General features: G+C 36.0%; 1 protein-coding gene across 1 annotated transcript in view; it reads left to right on the top strand.

Moving 5' to 3' along the window:
• Window positions 1-2,901: 2,901 nt before the first annotated feature.
• Window positions 2,902-23,852, top strand: part of JADE3 (jade family PHD finger 3) — an 85,471-nt gene continuing 64,520 nt past the window's right edge. The window contains exons 1-2 of the mRNA XM_044669287.1: window positions 2,902-2,950; window positions 3,836-3,918. Coding sequence (XP_044525222.1) covers window positions 2,902-2,950; window positions 3,836-3,918 — 132 coding nt within the window. The remainder of the gene's footprint in view (window positions 2,951-3,835; window positions 3,919-23,852) is intronic.

The following is a 23,852-nucleotide window of genomic DNA, read 5'->3' as shown; positions in this document are numbered from 1 at the left end:
CTAACTTCATTATGGAGGCATCAGGATAAGGACCTTTGCTCTAGGGAGAAAAAATATATGAAGAAAATAAACTTATATTTCAGTTTGGATGGGCAAGGGAACAAATATTCAAGAAATTTAAGTTCAGATTTCTAGCACCTTTAGTCCTTTGGATTAGAGCCATGATTCTAGGAGCAAAGGACAAGGCTTCTTAGCAGCATAGGAAAATGGCTAAACAAGCCCCTCTTTTTTCAGTGACTCATTCTCTTTCTCTCTCTCTTTTCTCCCCCGCCCCCGCTTCTCTCTTCCTCTCTTTCCTCAATTATGCATCCCCTGTATTCCCCCATCCCTACCCTAAGTGTTCTCTTTTCCCATGCCAATCCTAATGGCGACTCAGAACTGCTCCTGCTATATATATCTCACATTTACCATAGCTTTGGCATTACTGTCTCCAAATGCTAGAATTGCTACATGGAGATATTGGCATTAGGTGTCTACACATATTCATTCTCACTAGCTGGACACAAGCTGGGTGGCTTTTTCTGTGCACTGTCTGATTCTTACTCTCTTCATAATCCTTAAAGTTCACTGGAAGGAGCAACTTAAAACCTCCTTAGGGTTGCTAGATGTTCTCCCGGAGATTTTTCAGAGATCTTTACTGGAACGTAGTCCAACTCATTCATGCTAATATTTTCCTTCATTTCCATGAAGTGACATCCTTATTTACTCTCTGAATCACAATAACTTTTAATTGGTCACTCCAAGCACATCATTGGTATGCTGGCCACAGTCCACTCCACAATTCTCACTAATGTCCTTACTCTTCTGATGATCAGTGCTTAGAGAATTTGAAGGGCAGCCAGGCCAGTCTCAGCTCTCATTTACATAGATAAACAACTGTGAACCCTTTTTGCCTCAAGGATATAGCTACTATTTTCCAGAGTCTATTATTTCTGTATTACTCAGCTGACAAGTCAAGAAGTCTTCCTTCAACTAGAATCTATTGCCTTAAAATTGTTCGGAAAATAAGCTTAATACTATAATAAGTTCTCTGTCGTTAGAAGTTGTTTCTCCCCTCTGGCAATTTCATTTCTTCCTAACTCATAGGCCAGGACATTAAGACACACTACAAGATAGGTGGAAGATACTGGGGAATGCTACTTGAACTTGATACTGAGAAAAGGGACAGAGAACATTCTAAGGCCAGTCAGTATCAAAGCAATCAGCCTTCGTGCCTCAGTATAGTGGTCAGTTATCCAAAATAAAGAAAAATTACATTCAGCACATTTATTTTAACAATGTACAGAATTTTTTAGAAAAATTATCATACAATGTTTTGAAATAAAAATATATCACTTGCTTTTCAAGTTTCACTTATTTGTACAATTAAGTTATTTGAAAAATCACTAAATTATAATAGCATCTAAATGAAGCATTATTAATTTTACATATGACACACAAGACATTGGACTTGAGATTTAGTCTGTGTTCCTGTTCAGTCTTAAATATTTAAACCTACTTATTTACATTATGTGTGCTTTGATTATTCTTTGTAAATCAAAATATTTGTTTTGCATTTTTGGTATGTATTAATTTTCATGTCAACATTTCACACTACGGAGTCAAACTCAAGCTAGGAGGAAGTCAAAAGTATCAATAGGTCTGATTAGAGCACATCATCATGCTTAAATTAGTCTTAATGATAATAAAAAGAAGAAATAGAACTAGAGTTTATGATTCTGAAATTATTCATCTAATTAGATATTAGTCTGATTAAGTCTTTGACAGACTTTGGCTTGTTTCACTTTGCTTATAGAAAACTCTTTCCTGACACACGTTGGATTATAGACTTCTTGAGACCAGAGACCTAAATGTGTGCTTTCTTTTCACAGCTTATAATCATATTTTCTTCACAGAGAAATTGATGTTAACTGACTCACTTTTAATTTTTTCACTTCCTTTTTTGCTTTTGCTTTTATTTTATTTTATTTTTTACCTTTGTTTCCTTCCAGTGTGCCAGTGTCTTGTGCTAGCTTTTATAACTAATATATACACAAGAAATATTCCTGTTCCCATTTATCTGTCATGTGCCTAACTTTCGAAAGGACATTTTGACCTTTAGAATCATTAAACCAAAGCATAATTCACTCCTCAGATTAAGGGTGCTTTCTCTGACATTCCTTATTGCTAGTCTAATTATAATTTAAAATGAGGCTAACTGCTCTTGCTTTTACTTGTGGGGAAAGTAAGGGCAGGTGGCTGAGGGGGGTTGATTGACCCCTTTTCTCTTAAGATGAGACCTGACTCACTTGTCCTATCTAAGGACACCCTCAACTCTTAGTTCTTTCAACTTTGATCCCTCCCATGATAATATTTCATCCCTACCTCTACCCCACCACCCCATTCCCTCTTTACCACCCACCCTGGCAACCTCTTCCTGTTGCCTTGACTTGCCACCATGGTAACTCTTCTGCTGTTGGAGACAACCAGAAATGGTCATATATGAGAATATAGTTTTAAAGTTCCTCATAAATTATCTGGCAGATTGAATATTCTAATCTGCTTTCCCCCAACTCACAGTGTTTTAATCTTAGCCCTTGCTGAATTACAGTGTGAAGTTTTAACACTCTTTGGCAGTAGAGCACTGCTCTATGATGACTAAAAAAATGAGGAGAGTGAGTGAATGTGTGTGTGTGTGTGTGTGTGTGTGTGTGTGTGTGTGTGTGTGTGTACTGGTTAACCTTTAGTTCTTAGGTTGCTTGAAAATACTCTTGTCAAAAATCCTCCTATTTATGCTGTTTGCCTGCTGTGAATCAGCAGGTCATAAAAGAGAACTTTGATTGCTTGCTAGAATGGATGGTATCAGTCTTGTTTTGTTTTGTTTTGTTTTTTTCTTTTTCTTTTTCTTTAGGATGCTTCAAGATGAAACGCCACAGGCATCTAAGCAGCAGTGACAGTTCAGACAATGAGAGTAAGTAGTATGTACTAGCAATCTCATGATCTATTCTCCCCCCCCCCCTTTCCTCCTGTGGTTTGAGGGCAAACAGTTTCACCTTCCTCTATAATTAAAAAAAGGGGGGGAGGGGATCACAGTTCAGTGTCATTGACTCTTGGTTTTGACTAATATTAATTCTCTTAGAGGGGAGATAAATTAAATGAAAAAACTGGTTTTTGTGTGTGTTTTTCCCTCATACAAATTGTATGGCCTTTTCACATTTCTTGATTACAAACAGTGAAGAAAGCCTTTAAAAGTTTAATGAAAGTGATTGTAAAGGAAGAAATGAGACTGGGGATTTTAGGCTCTAAATTTCAAATCCAGCCTAGCCATTTTACTATGGGACCTTGGACAAGTCTTCACATGTTAAATGGCCAGAGACTTGTTTATATTTTATTTCTTGGATGTAGGGAATAATCATTCTTATCCATCTGTAAGAAATGTCAGTGCTTCAGAAATGCTAAACACAGTGTTTCTTTTTTTAAAAGCTAATTGTCAGAGATTTACCTTTTGATAAATTACTAAGAGTGTAGTTCTCCTTGCCATGTTCCCTGCTTAACAGTTTCTGTTTTCCCAGTTCTTCAGGATGCTATTTATGTAGGTGTAACTTGAATTGTGCTGTTATTAAATTTTATGCAGTGTGCTTGTGAAAAAACCATACCCTGTTTTTCAGACTCAAAAAACCAGTGTTTTATATAGACTGGGAGGTCATCTGCTAATGCTATTAATCTCTATTATAAAGATCTTCTAAGTGACATACAACTTAGATATTTCCTGGGCAAGATAAGCAGGTTTATATTCTTTTGGATGATATTTTAAATAGTAGGTTATAACTAAGATAATGTTTTATTTTTCACGTAGGTCCTTCCACTTCATTTTCTTCCTGCTCAAAATATAGGAGCAAGTCGAAAACTCCAGCAAAGGAACAGAAGAAACCTGCTGAGGTGAGATTTTTAGATCATACATTCATCTTGAGTTTACCCTGTGGTAAGACCAGGGATTTTGTTTTTGTTTTTTTAAATGCTTCCCCACCCCACCCCACCACCCCCTTTCTTTGACTTATCTGAAGTCCTCCAGAGTAAAGTATGTGCTAATAGGTGACAGTGGAACAGTATCTCTACTTTTAGGTTATAACCATTGCACCTACATAGAATCTTAGCTTTATAAATAAAAGAGACCTTTAAGGCCAGCTAGTCCAATCCCCTCATTTTGCAGATGGGATACCAGAAATACAGAGAAGGTAAAGTCAGACAAGGTAGTTTGGGCAGAGAAGGAATTAAAACACAGATCATCTGAACTGTAAGACAGTATTTATTCTTTCCACTGTTCCATACTATCTCATATTTTTTTAAAAGCCTGTTAACTCTCTAAGGGTGAAATAAAATTGAGATCCCTAAAGTTTCTTGGACTGTTTGGGAATTTTTGTTTGCTATAGTGATTGTCATGGAAGCACATACAGTATTTGGCTTGGTAAATTTCACAGGGAGGGTCAGATTTGAGACTGGTAGGGATTTCAGAAGCTATTTAAGTTTAAGTCTCCTTCATTTTTCAGGCAAGGAAATCAAGGCCAAGTAAAGTTAAGTGACTTGTCCATGGTCACATAGGTAGAAGCAGAATTTTCACCCAGATCCTTTGACTCCAAGGAGTACTTGCATTCTACTGTACAAGGGTGACTCCTTTTCCAAGCATGATCCATTACTACCTGAATTGGATCACAGTTGAACTGGGCTAAGATTTTCATGACTTAAGATGAAATCAGCTCTTACCAGTAGCAGCCCAGGAGACTACATACTTCTGCAATCTAATTATCCCTGATTCTAAGAATCTGTGAGATCCCCAAAGGTTTTGATTTGCTGGTTTGTAGTCCCCAAACTGAGTTCTTGGCCCCATTAAACACTTGGAATTAAGGGGAACCTTTTCCTGAGATACTTAGGACTTCTAATATTCTGAGCCTGGCTCTTGGCTGACTAACCATTCTAATATTCTAATACTATACCACCACTCTCCAAAAAGACCTTTTGAAATGTTGAAGCAACATATCACACAGCCAGTAAATGCTTATCATTTATTAACTAGAAATCAGTTATTTAGGGTTAAGATCTGTCTTAGTTTTCTTTGATTTCCCTTATAGCATTTAGCTTTTTGCTAAGTATACATATATATTCAAAAAACAGTTATTTGCTTTGGAAATATGATTATCATAATATATTATCCCTCTTGACAATAGCATAATTTTTTGAGAATTTTCCATATATGAATTCATTAGTAAATAATTATTAAATTACTACTGTGATGATAGCCTGTGGGGATACAAAGTCTCTGCGTTTCAGGAAGTTACATTTTACTACATGAAATATAACAAGTTTTAATTTAATGTTAGGATTGAATCATAATCATGATTTTTTTCTTACTTTGTGAGGGAAATGCTTTTTAAGCTTGAGCCAGCATATACATGTGAGTTGTTATTATTTTTAGTCATTAAATAGTGTTAAACACATATTCTAAGGGGCAGCAATGCAGTCTGTTAATATATTCTTTACTAATTAACCTCTGAGTAGCTGGAGAAATGAAATGTATTTTCTGAATTCATAAAGTAGGGCAGAGACCCTCTCCTTATTTTTCCTAGGGGATTCTAAAAATACACTTCCCCCCCCCTTAGAATCCTTTGAATGTAACTGATAATTTCATTTTTTTACTTTGCTGAAATTATGCTGAAATGGAAAAGAAACATAACTTAAATAGCTCATTTTCTACACTAGGTTATTTCTAAAGGTTCAAAGATTGATGGATGGCATTTTGTATTTAAATATTTTTGCTTTTGTACTATCTAACATGTTTCTTATTATCTAAGTTGCTTTTTGTAGTTGAACTATATGGGAATTCAGTACCATTTTTATCATACACTAGAACGAAGAAAAGGAATTGGCAACATTAATAATAGAAAACAAAATAATCTATATGGAATCCTTACTGTATGGGAACCCTGAACAAAGGCCCTCAGCTTTTTAACCATACAGCCTTACTACAGCCTTAAATCTCTTATTAAATAGTCATGTTTCAGTCATATTTGATCCATAATAGTCCTAATGGGGCTCCTCACATAGGACCTTAAATTTACCTGGGCTTTTGGGATGCCATAGAAATCCTTCTCATAGTGCTTCAGTGCAGAATCTTTTACCTACTTCATTTTTCTGACTGGGGATCAGAAAAAACTGGGCAAACTGAGCCCCTTCTTAGGTAGTTTAGTGGCCCTCAAGTCCCTGGAGCCCACCATATTGGTGCTAGACAGTGCAAGCAGGTCAGAACTCCTGAAGTCAAACATTCTGCCAACCTGTGCCTCCCTAGCAGCAGGGACCGCTGATTATGTACATCATGATTGGCTCCATCCATCCATCCATCTCTAAAGAAGATGTGAAGCACTTAATTCAGAATTCTAGCAGTTTACCTAGAGCAAGAATTCAGATGAGAATTTCTCCTTATTTTCTCTATCTTTTTCTATTTATTCAGTCAGGAAAGTCATCTCTTAAGTGATATCAAACTCTTTTAGAGATGCTGACCTCAAAGGAAAATAATTTTCCAAAAGACTTTGGGATTTGTGAAAATCAGCTTTGCTGTTGCTGTTCTTTTAAAATTGATTACAGTCCCCTACTCACAACTTACTTTTTAGGCTTCTTCTGTTGTTCTGACCCCTTCTCCATATCCTTCTCTCTCTCTCTCTCTCTCTCTCTCTCTCTCTCTCTCTCTCTCTCTTTCCTACAGCCCCCTTTAATATGTACTGAGTTCCCTTTTATCCCCACCTACAGGCCTTTCCTCTTTGTGGATTGCCTCTAGTTATAGTTTGTTCTACAATCTGTAGCCCTTAAGAATTCTGATAAGAAGACTGGCAATGAATGGAATCTGAATCCTAGTGCCAAACTTCAGATAACTTTTCCCTGTTGCCTCTTTACTTCACTCAGCTAAGAGTTAGAAATCTCCTTATGTTTTTGGGGGGTGCTGAAGAGGAATGCTGATCTGGTCCCAGGACCTTCCTGACTGAAGCCAATTTTGCATTCTGGTTTTATCCCTCTTTAAGAAGAATGTTGCAGGACTTTTAGTAGAAAGAGAGAAATTGTATCTAGTGTGGTGGTGTTACAATCAACCCATTGTTCCTCTTTTCTTCTCTAGCTAGACACAACTGAGTGTCCTCTTTAGGGTTTGGTCTTTAAGTGTGACAACCATAGTAATAACGAATAATACCTTGAGAATGAAATTCATGTATACAAGTTATATTTTTTAAGTTCATAAATTGGGAGAAGTAGTATTAGTAGTTACTTGACAGATATAACCTTATTACACAGTTTCTCTTTGTTCCTCCCCCTTCAGTTGAAGTTAAAAGTGATATCACTTTAGGCAAAGAAATAAAGACTTTGAAGTTAATCTTTAAAACCTAGCCTTTTCTTTGGCTGGGAGATAATGTTGGAGGAGAGCCCTATCTGGCCTTTATTATAAAAATGGGGAAAATATGTTAGCTACTCATTTTCACTTCTTGAAACTTATTTATACTGAAGTTACCTGAATCAAAATTCTCATTTTAAGTTTTTCCTTTCTGAATTTGGGAAAATAAATGCCTCATCTTAGCTTAGTCATCTTCTTCCCTACCACCTTGCTAATTGAGCATTTATTGGATCTCTTTTCTCTCTATTTCATGATTGTAGAGGTAGAAGAGACTTTAGTAAATACCACAGTGTTTTGTATTTGGGGGGATGGTGAATTCTGCATCATTATGAGTCTTCAAACATAGGACTCAGTGATGGATTTTGTTTGTTTTTTCTTCAGGGATTTTACAAATAGAATTCATGGTTTTGGTAGAGGTTAGGTGACTTAGGGGCAACTAGGTGGCTCAGTGGATAGAGTGAGAGATCTTGAGTCATGAAGTCTCATCTTCCTGAGTTCAAATCTGGCCTCAGGCACTTATTAGTTATGTGACCCTGGGCAAGTCAAAATAAGCTGGAACAGGAAATGGCAAACCAGTCCAATATCTTTACCAAGAGAACCCCAGATGGATTCATGAAGAGTTGGACATGACTAAAAATTACTCAACAGTAACAAAACAAGAAGATAACATGCTTCTAATTCTGGAATTCCATAATTCTTTAGTTTAAAGGAAGAAATAAAAGAATTGACAGGCTCACTGGAAATTAGTGTGACAGGTCTTTTGTGTGCAAAGTACTGTGGTAGGCATTGGGGAAATATATAAAGGTTTAGATAAGACACCTTCCCTATATTCATGGATATTATAGTATAGTAGGTAGGTACAGTACAAACACAACTATAGTACACCACCTTTGGAGAACACATTCATTTCCACTTATGACTTTGATGCAGATGACTTTCAAGTCTGTTATCTCTATTTTCAACCTTGTTCTACATTTCCAATTACAGGCTGAAAAAGATTGAATTCATCCAGTTTGAACTCTCTGATCACACAGACTTCTGGAACCTTCAACTTAACCACACTATACTTGAACTCATCTTCCCCCTAAAAAAACTATTTCTACCCTAAACTCCTGTTTCTATAGGGGGTACCATCACCGTCCCAGGCATACAGGCAATAAATTTGATTATTGTTTTTTATTTCTTCCTTTCCTCACACTACTTCTGTTGCTGAATCTAATCAGTTGCCAAGCTTTTCACTTATCTTTCATGTTCTCCTTTCCAATGCTAATTCAACCACTTTAATTTAGATCTTCATCATTGCTCTCCTAGACTATGCATATAGCCTTTTAACTAGTTTTATAGCTTCCAGCCCTTCCCCTTTCTAATTCATCCTTTACACAGCTGCCTAATGATGATGATGATGATGATGATAATTATTATTATTATAGCAAATATAATGATAATTATAGCTAGCATATATAGCACTTTATAATTATCATCTCATTTGTTCCTCAAAACAACCCTGGGAGGAGACAGGTATCTAGATGGTTCAGTGGATAAAGAGCCAGACCTAGAGATGAGAGGTCCTGGGTTCAAATTTGGCACACAAACCAACCCAGAGACGTATGTACTATTATCATCATTTTACAGTTCAAGTAACTGAGACAAACAGAGATTAATTGATTTGCCCAAGGTCACATAAATAGTAAGTGTCTAAGGCTGGATTTGAACTTCGGTCTTCCTGACTCCTAGCCCAATGCTCTACTATAACCTATTATTCTATCACTCCTCTGCTCAGAAGCTTAAAATGGCTCCTTGTCCCCTCATGCTGACAGAATACATTTTAAAGTTCTTTATCTTGATATTCAAGGGCTTTTATGGTTAAGCATCAGTCTACTTTTTCATCCTACATTTGCGCAAAACTTGGTTCCTATATTACCACACTTATCCACCTCCATGTACTTCCTTCTCTCATGTTATCTCTTCTATAATGTTCTACCCATTACCATTTTTGCCTTTGAAAATCCTTTCCTTTGGGGCAGCTGGGTAGCTCAGTGGATTGAGAGTCAGGCCTAGAGATGGGAGGTCCTAGGTTCAAAGCCATCCTCAGACACTTCCCAGCTGTGTGACCCTGGGCAAGTCACTTGACCCCCATTGCCCACCCTTGCCACTCTTCCACCTATGAGCAAATACATAGAAGTTAAGGGTTTAAAAAAATGAAAATCCTTTCTTTCACTTGAGTGTCACCTTTTTCATCTCACCTCTCTGTTCCCTCAAATTGAAGATCTCTCTCCTCCAGTTTCTTAATGCATTTTGTATATATCCTTTGCACTTACCACATTTTGCTTTGCATTATAATTGTTTGTAGAGATGCCTCATCCCTTCCCATTTTAAAGTGTTAGTTTCTTGATAGGAGAATCTCCCTTTGTGTCATCAGTACCCAATATAATTTCTTTCCAATAGCAAATGTTTAATAAATATTTGTTTATTTATATCAAGTTGAATATTCAGTTGCAAGTGAAGACCAGGTTGCCTAAAATACTCCTGATCTAGAATGTATTTTGTCAAGGTTATTGATTACCAAAAAAAGAAAAATTTTTGGTAATACCTGGCTGATATAGAGATGACCCTATTACTTTTCATTTCTGTCTTTATTTGGGGGCAAGTGAACTGACATCTTACCTGGCAAAGAAAGAGAGGGTGCTTTCTCCTCCAGCCCTCATTTCACCTGAAAATAAAAACAAATTTCAAAAAATAGGTCAGTTTTCATTGCTTTGCCCCTTACCACCCCTACCTCCCAACTAGAACCATTTCTAGTATTGTCATTAATCAAAATGTATGTGTGATACCAAGAAGATCCAAATTCCCTTAGACACTAGCTGTTTGACTCTAAACAACTCACTTAACTTCCTTGTGCCCCGTTTTCTTCAACTATGAAATGAGAATATTGAACTTACTGGTCTCTAAGATTCCTTCCGACTTTGAATTTATAATCCTATGATACAGTTTTTCTGTAAACTTTGTGGACAACTAACATATATTTATGCTACTTTATTGTTTTTAAGAGTTACTGTCCATGTATTTATATTGAATAGGGCATTATTGATGATGATAGTTACATAGAAGAGAGTGATAGTGCTGGCTATGGATTTCAAAAGTCCTGAGTTCATGTCTTGCCTCTGACACGTACTGACTTGTGTGATCACAGGCAAATAATGTAAACTCTCCATGCTTCTGGCAATACTTTCAGGACTAAATTTCAGAAGATGCTGACTTTCATTGGTAAAGAGAGTTTTCTCACCCCCTCCAAATAAAATGTTGTATAGAATTATCAAATTTTAGAGCTAGAAGGTGCCTTAGAAATCATCTAGGTAAGCCTCCTTATTTTATAGATGAGAAGTCTGGATAGCTAGATTGGGACTTATGTCCAAGATCATACAATTTGTATATGTTCTCTGCTTGAGCTAGTCTAAGAATCTTGGTCCCTTGAACCTCAATCAGATGTTTTTTACCACTATACTAGGCTATTAAAAATATTTTCACGCTAAGAGTTTGTTGGGAATAGAGAAGGAAGAAGAATTATCTTCATGATATTTTCCCGAGAGAGATAAGACAAAGGAAATATGGTTGGAAGAATAGTCAGAAGCATTCTAATCATGCTTTAAAGTGTAAGGATGGGGGATGGAACAAAAAGAGCCAGAAGAAGGCCGTTGGTGACAGTTACTGACTGCCTGGACTCTCTCTATTTCCCCTCCATCCCTAACATTAATTACTGGCCCTATTAATTATTACAAAAGTGAGAGAATAATAATTAAAGTCACCAAAATGAGAACAAGAGTAGTATTTCTTTCTAATTCCACTCAAGATTTGCTAATGCAACTAATAAAAAATACACTAGGCATCATCAAGCCTTCTACATGAAAAGAAGCATGGACCTAGTGACCAGAATACAGGATTGTATTATTGGATTTTTTCCCATGTGGACTTGGGTTGAGTGAAGGGATATAATATGGTGTAGGAAGAGCATAGTCTTGAAGACTAGAGTTGAGGTCTTGGTCTCAGCTGCACTAATTAGTTCTTTCTTATTTAGTCAATAGCCAAGTCTTATTTTTTATACCTCAATGATATATCTCATATGAGTCCCATAACTTATTCATGTAGTCACATCTCCCTCCCCCAATTCAAGTTCTTATCAATTCTTACTTGGAGTATTTCAGTAGTCTTCCAACTGATCTTGCTTCCAGGATCTCTCCAGTGTACTCCATTTTCCATATAGCTGCCAAAATAATCTTCACAAAGCATAAACCTGACATGGTCACTACTCTTTCCCCTCTACCCTACCTTCTTTCTCCCAAGACTTTTCTGTGGCTTTTATTGTCACTCCAATAAAATGAAATTCCTGCCTTGGCTTATCCTGCATAGTCTGGCCCCAATTATTCCAGACTTATTTTACCACACTCATGCTTCATATTCTCTACATTCCTTTAACATTGGCCTGCTTGTTCTTGAATGTTAGCATTCCGTCTTTGTTCTCCATGCCTCTGCAGAAGCTATCTCTCATGCTAAGAATTCACTCCTTCATTTCTACCTCTGAGATTCCTTAGCTTCTTCAATGTTCATCACAGGTACTCCCTTATGTAGGAATCCTTTCTATTCTCCCTCTCCTTTGAATAACCATGTATTTTATTAGCTGTTTACATACTATATTTCCCAGGAAAGTCTTAGTTTTTTGAGGTCAGGGTTGTTTTTTTCTTTCCATTTTTGTCTTTGTGTCTCTAGTGCTTAGTGTGATGCCTTTCACATATTAAGTTCTTACTAAACTGTTGAATTAATTGTCTGGTCTTAGGTATATCACTTTCCTTTTCTGGCCCTCAATTTCTTCATAAACTGAAGAAGACGAGTGAGGGAACAAACATTAAGTATATATGTGTCATGTACTGGTCTAAGTACTTTACAAATATTATATCTCATTTGTAATCTCAGCTGATCTTCACAATAACCCTGGGAGGTAGACAGTATTATTATTATTACTATTATTATTATTCTGATTTACAGTTGAGGAAACTGAGGAAGATACCACTTTTTAAGTTAATGTGTAGTAACCCCATTCAGTCCCTAACCTCCCCCTCCCAAAGAATACATCATAGTGAAATAATACTTTGAAATAAATATTATTTGGGTATCAGCTCTGGTTCATGGGAAAATGGCAAAATGACTGGATTTGGAGTTTATGGACCTAGGATTGAATCTTGACATTGTTACTATGTGACCTCGGATTAGTTGTTTCACTTCTCTGCATTTCTGTGTCCTCATATGCAAAGTGAGAAGATTGGACCAAAATGACCTCTAAGATTTCTTTTAGTTCTAACAAACTTTGAACATATTTTTGAAAAACATTTACTTCTTCCTGAAAACCTATATATACAACTTCCTTTCCTTCCACTCAGACTGTCTATTGAAAAGCCACTCAGTGAATTCTTCCTTTGCTTAGAAAAATCCCACAGAGAACAACAATAAAAAAATCTAGTTCCTTAAAAATTCACTTTTCCTGGGGGGGTCAATTCCAACAATTTTAATTATTCTCACTCTGACAGTCTAGCTCTATTTTGTTCTTCCAGATTTATTTATTGTTCCTTCCCTTCATATACTCCTCCAACCTGATTTTCTTGTTGTTATCTCAAATTTGGTGTCAATGCCATTTCTTTGCACAGTTGTCTCAGCATCCCGGGCCATCACCAGTTATCCTGACATTTGTTTTGCCACTGAACTGAGATGACTCTAGAAGAGAATGAGGCTGATGACTTTGTGCAAACTCTACCTCACAAATCCAATTCATGCACAAGTCATAACATCTCTCTGGTGATTTCATTGGTTCTCTTTGAAACAAAGGATGAACAACAACCCATTCTTAGACTATCTTTTCTCACTTCTGTTTCTTGGAATTCCTAACTCTCATCAAGATCAGTTCAAATACCAACATTCACAGATCTTTCAATGATCCTTAACAGTTGCTAATGCCTCACAATTGCTTTGTATTTATTTGATATAATTTTGGTTTTTCTTATATGTGTACATGTTCTTTCTCCCAGTAGATTATAATGTCCTTGACTATAGGATTTTTTTTGTCTTTGGATGCCCAGTATCCCAGTATTTTAATTTTAACATTTTATATTTCCCCAATTACATGTAAAAATAATTTTAACATTTATTTTTTAAAACTTTTAGTATCATTCTTAAACATAGAAAGCACTTAATAGAGAATTGTTAAGTCAAATTGAATCAAATCCTAAACAGATATAAGAATCAGAAAATAAAAGCAAAAGTTTTCGAGCTTCTATTGTGGTTATCACAAAATCTAACTCAACCTCTTTACTCTTCTTTTATAAACAATTCTAATAAATTTTATAATCTCATTCCTAGAATCATAGGGCTTTATAAGTAGCACATCTGAAGGAATGCTAGAGGCAAACACAGTGAACACAGCTTAAGAGAATAAGAAAGAGGGAAGGGAAAAAAATTTTAAAGGAGACCTCAGAACTCACAAAGCATGACAGTCTAAGGCTATTTATCAAATAGCCTTACACACCTCCATATTCCCTAAGGGCATCACTGTATTATAGCATTATAGAAATTGATGTTCATGATGATGATCCTGAGCCATTAAGAAAAAGTTAAATTATCTTCAATACACCTAATTTCAGAAGGCGGGGAAGCGTGTAATACATTTTAGAAAGGTTTTCATCAAAAATCATTAAAAATTTTTACATTTTGGTGCTTAAATGAGTGAGTTATATTGATTTGAAAATGAACTTCTGTGAAATACTTTATTTTCTGCCACGTCTTATAATCAGAAGACCTGGGTTTGAATCCTAACTCTGCAAACTAAGTAGCTGTGTAATCTTTGAAAAATTAATTCAGCCTCTATGAGCATATTTCTTCATCTGTAAAGTCAAAATAATAATCTTTGCACAGAATCTTAGGATAATTATTGCATCTTAAGAAAATACAAAATGGGAAGAATTCAGAGATATATTCTTCAATGATTAGTATATTCACACCCTTACAAACTCTGCCCATCCCAGTGATTATTAATTTCTACTGCCTGGTAAGGGGGAGTTCAGACTCAACCCAGAAATGTCCCACTTGAGATTTTATACCCATTCCTCCACTGTACTCTCCCTGGAATGCGGGCTTCATAATTAACAAAATTAATTTCATATTAAATCTTTTCTTTTTTTTCTCCTAGTTTCTAATAATTACTGAGATTTGGTTCCATCCTGTTGACGCTTGTATTCCTAGCCCTCCTTTACAGTATTGGGTGTATTTTCACTCATTCCCCCTTGATTCACTTATCATAGTGGAGGAGGTGACATAATCCCTGCTTCTTGTTGCCACTTCCAAATGCTTTCTCTATCACCATTGTTCAGTAACTTCTCCCCCTTTGACATTTCATTCAACCCAAATTTATCACTCAATCCAAATTCTGGTTATTATTTTCTACCAACCCATAAGACATTTTCCTTCCTTTCCCAAAGAGTTCAGTGCCTATCCCTGAGTCTTTTTCATCCATGTTGTTATTCCCTCAAGTACACCAACTACCCAATTCCCCATTCTTATTGGTTCTCATGATCAACTATGCAGTTTTACCTCAGCTACATACAGAGATGATCATACCCTTGATTTTGCCATCATCTGCAAGTATTCCACTTTCATGAACTCTGACATTTCTTTTTCTAATCATAACATTTCACCATTCCATCTTTCCATCTTCTGATCTTTTATCCTGTTCTTTGTCCTTGCCAAGTCCTCAGTCTACTCAAGTCTACTTATTCCTCCATTTCACAAAAAGATCCCTTCGTCTTGCTAAGTGGAACCAGTGTCTTACTTTCTTATTCACAAACTGAAAGTCCTTTGTGAGGTCATAGTCTTTTATCATTATATCTTTCCTTCCTCTTTATGACCTCTAACCCTGTTATTTGTTCAATCTGTGTCTTCTAGTTACTCTACTCCTCAATTCTTTTCTAAGCTATTATCCCAAACAGATTATATTCTCCTCTCCTTTCTTGACACCTCAATTTAATTCTATACTACCCTCAATGCTCAAATCCCTTATCCCTTTGTCCTGTTGTTAATTATGCCATGCCAAACTCCAATTTGGGATTATTCTCACCATCTTCCACCTTTTTAGCCTATTCAGTTGCTAAAGGGAGTTGTAAAAAAGCATGAAACTGCTGATGCCATTACAAAATTATGCTATGTAATCTGACAGCCTTTTTAAACCTTCTTAATCTATTTGCTAGTTCAGTCATTGCATTCATTATTGCAGATCTTTTCATTCTACCTAAAACTTTCTATGGTACCTCCCTACCTCAATCTTCTCAGCTGAAGACCTTTACTTTAAAAAACTGAGGCCATTTGCCAAAAACTCCCTCTTTTCCCCCTTATCCTATATCATATCATCCAGATACTTTTCCCCCTTCTCCTTGTTCTTTGCATTCATCCTTTCTACTGGCTCCTTTCCTGCTCTGATAAATATGGCCACATCTTCCCCATTCTTAAAAAACTTCACTTGATCTATCCACATACTATCTATCATTCTTTATCTTTCCTCTCTTTTGTGGCCAAACCCGAGAAAGTTATCTACAATTGGTGCATCTTCTTTTCCTCTCACTTTCTTCAGTCTACAATTGTCTGCAGTTGATAATGTCCTCTTTCTTTCCTCTACACTCTATGAAGTCTGGCTTCCAACTTCATCATTTGAATAAAATTAAAGATTCATACATAGTTATGAGGCATGTCTCTTAACTGACAAATCAAATGACCTTTTTTCAAACCTCAAGTTTCTTGATCTCTCCATCAGTTTTCCTAAGTTTGAAACCTTGTTGTAATCCTTGACTCTTTACTCACCATGAGTCCTTTGCCAAGTCTTGTTGTTTCTATGTTTACAGCATCTCTCATATATGTCCCCTTCTCTCCACTTGTACAATTGTCCCCATCCCTATTCTCCACACCCCTCTCCCAACTGATGCATGCCTAGACTGTTTTAATAGCTTGCTGGTTATTCTTCTTGCCCCAAGTCTCTCCCCACTCCAAATTAGCTCTACTACTGGAAAGACCATCATGAACTGATGCAGAATGAAATAAGCAGAACCGGGAAGACATGGTACACAGTAACAGCAACATTGTGGAAGGACCAACTATGATAGACTTAGCTATTATCAGTAATATAATGTTCCAGCACAGTTGTGAAGGACTTATGACAAAGAATGCTATCCACCTTCAGAGAAAGAACCATTGTAGTCAGAATGCTGATAAAAGCATATGATTTTTCAATTATTTATTTGGGTTTATATTTTAGGGGACAATATGGAAATATGTTTTGCATTATAATACATGTATGACCCAGATTGAATTGCCTTCCAGTCAGTACTGGGAGGGGGAATGGAAGGAAGGGAGAGAGATAAGTGTCAAACATATAACTTGGGAAAACTTGTGTGGAAATTTATTACGTGTAATTGTTAAAAAAAACAAATAAACAAATTAGCTCTACTAGCTCTGTTAAAGTGATATTTCTAATGTACAAGTCTGACCATATGACCCTTCAATTCGGTAAACTACAGTGGTTCCATATTCTCTCCAGGATTAAATAGGAAATCCTCTATTTGCCTTTAAAAGCCCTTTACAACATAGTTTCTTCATATTTTTTCCAGTCTTCTTGTATTTTACTCCCCTCCACATACTCTACAATCCATTAACACTGGTCTTTTTTCTGTTCTGTGCACACAAAACTCCATCCCCTTACCCTTTTGTATTGCCTTTTTCCTTTGTCTGGAATGTTCTCTCTCCTGACTTCTTTCCATTACCTGGCTTCCTTTAAGACAGCTCAAATTCTGTATTCTACAGTAGACTTTTCCCTAATCCCTGTTTCCTTCTCCCACTCTCACTGCTAGAGTCTTTCCTTTGAGATTACCTTCCATTTACACTGTATATATCTTGTATGTACATTGTTTTTGCATATTGTCTCTTCTGTTAGCATGAGAATTCCTTGTTATCAACCTCTGTGCTTTTGGCTTTCTTGTATCCTCCTAGTATAGTACTCAGCCCTGCTTAAATGCTTATTGATTGTTGACCAACTGACATGGGTAGAGATAAAATAATAAGAGTGAACACAGTATAAAAATACCACAGAGCTCAGATTAATAACAGTCACCAGTCTTCCTCTCAGAGAAACATAATTGAGGGGTTGTGGGTACAAAATGTTGTATATACTATTAAGCTCCATCTCTGTTGGTTAAGTTTTGCTCAATGTTTTTTCTCATAGAGCAATTCAGTGGAGTTTTTGTGCTATATTAGGAAATGACTCTAATGTTGTAAAAAAGCATATATAAACATTATTTGGGAGTAAGGGAGAAAGGAGGGCTTTTTTTTGTATGTTATAGTGAACTGGTACTGGGAATTGTTCATTATGGAGAATTTCCCTTAATAAAAACTCAAACTACTATAAAGATAAATGTTCCCTTTAAAAAGAAAAAAAAACAAATTGTTGCTTTCCTCATGGTTATTTTCTGCCTTGAGACATTCATTTTATAGTCAATTAAATATGTTAAGCTTTAAGCAGATATGAATTGTAATTGCCCCTATTATATGGACAAAGCAGGGCTCCTTTATGTGTCACACAGGAAAGTTAGTTTCATTTTATCTCTAAGAAATATTGTACAGAGTTGAGGCTACCATTTCTTTGGAAAGCCAACCATTGAAGAAACATTAATTAGCAGAGTGGCCTAGGATGTATGTAACAGCCAAAAGATCCTGATTCAGCAATAAGGGAAACTCTCTGAAGGGCATATTCATTTTGCTAGTCTGGCAGGTTAAGTATTGATGTTTTAATTGAATTCATAAAGAAACCTTCCTGGTTTTTGCTGTTTTCTAAGTGGCTAAAATGACCATAAGCTCTGACTTCATGATGCATATCCTTGGTACTGGGTTTTAACCTGTAAATCCCCCCTTTGACTATATATAATTTTATATTTGGTAAACTGAAAGTAACTTACAATTTTAGGGACTTTTGGGGGAAACTACAAATTATACAAAAGCAGATATAGTTGGGTAACTTTTAAAAATACTCTGCTTAGAAAAACCATAGTTTCATTGTGGAAACCCATGGCTTTCTGTCCATAATCTTTAATTTGGGAAGAAACAAAAATGTTTTCATTTGCAAAGTGTCTTCATTATTGTGAATTGATAAAGACACTATGAGCACTGATAGAGTCTTTTGTTCTTATTGCTTCTGTGCATTGAGTTCTAAGAATTTAGTGTATGTCCCTGACATTAATGTCCAGAGTTCTTAAAATACAAAGACCTACAGTCCATGGACTTTTTATTTTTCTTTAATATTTTCTTATGTTTCATTATCATTGTTTCAATATCATGGAATCATATTTTATTCACTTAAATACATTATTCTGAAAAGGAGTCCATAAGCGTTACCAGATTGCTAGGGGCATCCATCACATGCAAAAAGGTTAAGAATCTCTTTCCTAGGAGCAAAAGAAAGCATGTCTCCATGTCCCTGAAGAAAACCTTTGCTATTTTTATTGTTATAGAGGGCTTAAGAATTCTGTCTAAAACAGTGGATAGAATACTTGGTTTATAGTCAGGAAGATCCAAGTTCAAACAGACACTTATTAGCTAGTTGGGTAATCCTGGGCAAGTTACTCATTACCTCTATTTGTCTCAGATTCCTCAAATGTAAAATGAGAATAATAATAGTACCTACCTCCCAGGATTGTTAGGAGATCAAGAGAGATAATATTTGTTAAGTGCTTAGCACAGTGCCTGGCATGTAGTAGAACCCATATAAGTACTTATTTCCTTACCCCTGCTTTAGTTAGAACTTCATCATTTGCCATGAAGAAAACACGCATTTCCAAAAACTAAGAGTAGAAGACATCATAATTACCTTTGAGCTAATTTTATCTCCAAATGTTATTTCACCATGAAATGCCTGATGTAGATTCTTCTTTTAAGACCTGGGGGAGGGAAAGTGGATGGTTAAGTTTTGGACCATTGATTTCACTTATGTCATGAGAGCTCCAGGTATGAAAACTCTACCAATTTTATAAAGCAGCAATTCTTTTGTAACTTGGACAGTTGCCTAGAGCAGTGGTGTCAAACAAATAGTAATGAGCCAACTAAACTGTATATAAGGATCTCTGTGGGTAGTATATTGACTTAGAAAACCACAAAATTCCATTATCTATATTTTTTGTATTTTTACTAATTTTGCTAACTATTCCCACTACATTTTAATCTGGTTTGGGTCACAGTGGGGTCCCTTGGCAGCATTTTTGACACCTCTGGTCTAGAGCATTGAAAAGTTCACTCACATCCCCAGTTCCAAATGCCAAAGCTATAAGTTTTTAACTTAATATATTTAAGGTGATTGTGCACATTTCTTCTGAATACTGGGACTTCCATTCCTATATCTTTTGTGCCATGATAAGATTTTTTCTTTGTGTGTTATAAGCTAAGCACTTAGGGGCCAGTAAGATTTGTAGAATACCTAATCATTTACACAGATAAGGTAAGAGATTTAGATCTGACAGTCTTAAAAAAAAGGCTGTTCTGTAAGATTGTAACCAGCCTGGGAGAACATCCCTACATAGGAGGAAGAGAAAATCACTATGCAGTTGAACAGATTTTGGTCTCATTTGTTTTGGCAAAACTGCTAAAGAAAAATATGTGTCACTTCATTTGAGTACTTGCTACAGGAGGCTCTTCAACCTCCATAGCCAAGCTCTCCTCCCTAATGGTTTAATATTTCTGAAATAATAGATGTGAGCCATATTCTAGGGGCTTTTCTTTTTCTTTTTTTAAATCAGCCTATCTAGGGCTTCTGAGTTAATGTGACAAAAATGCATGAATATTGAGTTGCTTAGTAAATACACAGAGGGCTTTGCAGGCCACTTCAGAAGTGCACACAGCAGGTTTTTATAAGCGGCTACATCAAGTATGAAGGCATTACAGATATGACATTATATCCTTCTGCTAAGTTTTCAGTATCTGACATAATTAAGGGGAAAAATATGGTTCTCCTTAGACAAGTTTGTTTTTTTTCTGTTATAGTATAGAGCTAAAATTAAAAATCTTAGCACCAAGAAATAAATACCCTTTAATATGTTAAAACAGCAACTGATATGCTTTAATTTTTTACCAGTTTTAAATACTATAAAATTCAGGTTTTCCTTACTTAGGGTCCACAAACAGATTTAAAATACTTAGGAAAAAATACCATCTTTACTTTCATTAATCTTTAACTGAAATTTAGCATTTTCTTCAATTATTAATTTCTTCCTCTACTGTTAGGAGCTAAGCATTTATGCACCAGGAAGGTCTATAGAAAACTGAACCACAACAAACCACAGTTATATTAGGCTTTACTAGACTGCCACAGAGGTCCATGACAATGAAAATGGTTAAGAACTCCATCTGCAGATCATCACTTTTAGAAAATGATTAGATTTATTTTTGAGTAAGAGTAAGATGAAGGGAGTGGGATAAAGAATATTAGACTTCATATGTTAAACCTTTCTTACACAGGATTTCTCACAGTTCTGCCCTTTCATATGAATCATAATTTTGTAGTTTTCAGCTGCCACCACTGTTTCACCAGTGAAGAAAATTAAATTCACTTCAATGGCACTTGAAAATGAAATTACCTAAGGGTCAGAATGACTTTGTCAGGATGAAGGTGATTCAGTATTAGCACCCAGCTATCTAGGACATTGAAGGTTTTGGTATTGTTATTTTTGGTAAAAACTTCTTTTAAGTATATATATCTGTGGTATTACTTCATAGAAAGAATGATTTAATCATATTTAAGTTTTACTTTCCTTTAGAGTTAGCTCAGTCATTGTGGTATTCTCTTGTCCAAAAATCTCAGAAAGGAGATGTAGTTTTTTATTACTGTCTTGTCACCAGCATGTTTATTTTATCTCTCTTTTTAGGTTATTTTATTTCCCCTCAAACTTTCTTATTGGAAGTAGGCATAGCAGAAGAAGGTTTAGTTTGTATTGTTACTCTCAGTTTCAAACCAGGTAGTAGGATAAGTTTCTTATTTCATTTAGACATGATCATTTGATTTTTAGGACTATTTATTCTATAGATGCCATGGATACATGGCTATCTGTATCATTGGCAGGAACTCTTGCATCAGAGAGTTCATGGATCCATTTGAGGTTTTGAGTTATTCTTTCTTTTGCCATGAGCCATCAGTTGAAATGTCTCAATAAATGTTAAGTGTTTATTGTTTAGTTATATTAGATTGAGTGTATTACCACTTATGTTCCACTGAAGTCAGTCTTTTTTTAGTCTTTTTACTGCTGCCTTCTGGGAGGAAGAATTGAGTAATTTCTAGACCTTTCCTCCCTGCTGCCTCCAAGTGGACTTGAACAAGTGGTCAAATGAATATGTCAAATTTGGGCAGGTGTGTGGCTCAGTGGATAGAGAACCAGACCTAGAGACAGGAGGTCTTGGATTCACCTTGGGCAAGTCACTTCTCCCCAATTGCCTAACCCTTACTGCTCTTTTGCCTTGGAGCCTAAACTTAGTATCAACTCTAAGACAGAAGATATGAGTTAAAAAAAAAAAAACAACCTATGGTTTTCTAGAAGGATCCAGTTCAGAGCTTTACAACTTTAAATTATAGGAAGGAAGAAAAGAAAGAAAGTACATCAGGGGCAGCTGGGTAGCTCAGTGGATTGAGAGCCAGGCCTAGAGACGGGAGGTCCTAGGTTCAAATCCGGCCTCAGACACTTCCCAGCTGTGTGACCCTGGGCAAGTCACTTGATCCCCATTGCCTACCCTTACCACTCTTCCACCTATGAGTCAATGCACAGAAGTTAAGGGTTTAAAATTTAAAAAAAAAAAAAAAGAAAGAAAGTACATCAGTAGGTTGGTTTGAATATTGTGGATAAAATTACTACAGATAAGATAAGCTAGAGAAACATTGATTCTGGGTCAAGTAAGGAAAAGAGTCATTTAAAGGAGACTAAAAATGAGGACAAAGTTAGAATGTAATTAGTGACCAGTCCATTTTGAACATAACCCCAAAGACTAATAATTTGTCTAGACAAATACAAAAAGCATTCTTTAGTGATATTTTTCTATAATGTTTTCCCATTCATCAGAATTGCTTCCATATTTAGTAAAGGCATTGAAACCCAAACATCAACAGGGTTCAACTAGCCATTGGGATACAGCTTTGCAAGTGCCAAAAAAAAAAAAAAACAAAACATCAGTGCACACTGGATATTCATGAATATTAAAGTCCTTAGCATGCTGACGTGATAACTGATGAATTGGTTTTTAAAATTTTATTTAAAATTTTTTTTCCATGATTCCATGATTCTTGTTGTCTCCTTCCCCTCTTCCCTACTCCCTCCCAGAGTTGACAAGCAATTTCACTTGCGTTATACATATATTATCACTCAAAACCTATTTCCATATTACTCATTTTTGTAATAAAGTAGTCTTTTAAAAACAAAACCCCAAATCATATACCTGTATAAACAAGTGATAAATCATATGTTTTTGAAGAATTGTTTTTATAACTAATTAGAGTTCTCTTGATCTTCTGGCCAGTAGTGGTAAGTAGTAGGTCAGTCTTGTACTGGTAACTTTGATCTGTTTGTGCATCTCTCTGACTGAGTAGAATAGCCCTCCTTAGTCCTGGGAAGATTAGCCAAAAAATGATTAACCAAGTCTATCTAGGAGCTAGTCTTTGCCCATGGAACAGAGCAGAGTTGCTGTAGTATTTCTTCACCATCAGATTCTTGATTCACTACTAGACTGGAATTTCCTTCTTGGAAGCACTAGTCCCGCCACCAGTTAGTAGAGCTTTTTCAAGTGAGACAAGTAGTGGCAATTCCAGGTCCAGGAGAGCTAATGTCCCCTTTTTAAATTTTTTAAGCCCTTACCTTCTGTGTTAGTATCGATTCCAAGGCTGAAGAGTGGTAAGGGCTAGGCAGTTGGGGTTGAGTAACTTGCCCAGGGTCAGATAGCTAGGAATTGTCTGAGGCCATATTTGAACCCAGGTCCTCCCAGCTCCAAGCCTGGTACTATATCCACTGAGCCACCTAGCTGCCCCAGCTGAAGTCATCTTGAAGTAGAAAGCATGTGTCTCTTATTGAAAAGCCTTGGTGCTTTAGGGTAGTATTGGTGGTGAGAAAGACTTGATAGAGATCCTTTTGACAAAATTACCTTGACTTATCCTTCGTATGGAACCTAAACCTCTTCTTAGGCTAGATATGTATGTGTGTGTGTGTGTGTGTGTGTGTGTATATATGTATGTATATGTATGTATATATATATATATATAAAACAATTTGTAAGTGTAATTCTTACAAGAAAGTTTTTCTTCCACCTGTTTATTCCCATCACATTGAGTGTAGGAATATGTATT

Source organism: Gracilinanus agilis, chromosome 3, assembly GCF_016433145.1.
Source record: "Gracilinanus agilis isolate LMUSP501 chromosome 3, AgileGrace, whole genome shotgun sequence".
NCBI classification, from domain to species: domain Eukaryota; kingdom Metazoa; phylum Chordata; class Mammalia; order Didelphimorphia; family Didelphidae; genus Gracilinanus; species Gracilinanus agilis.
The sequence above is the reverse complement of the archived record's forward strand: the minus strand, read 5'-3'. Positions and strand labels throughout refer to the sequence as shown.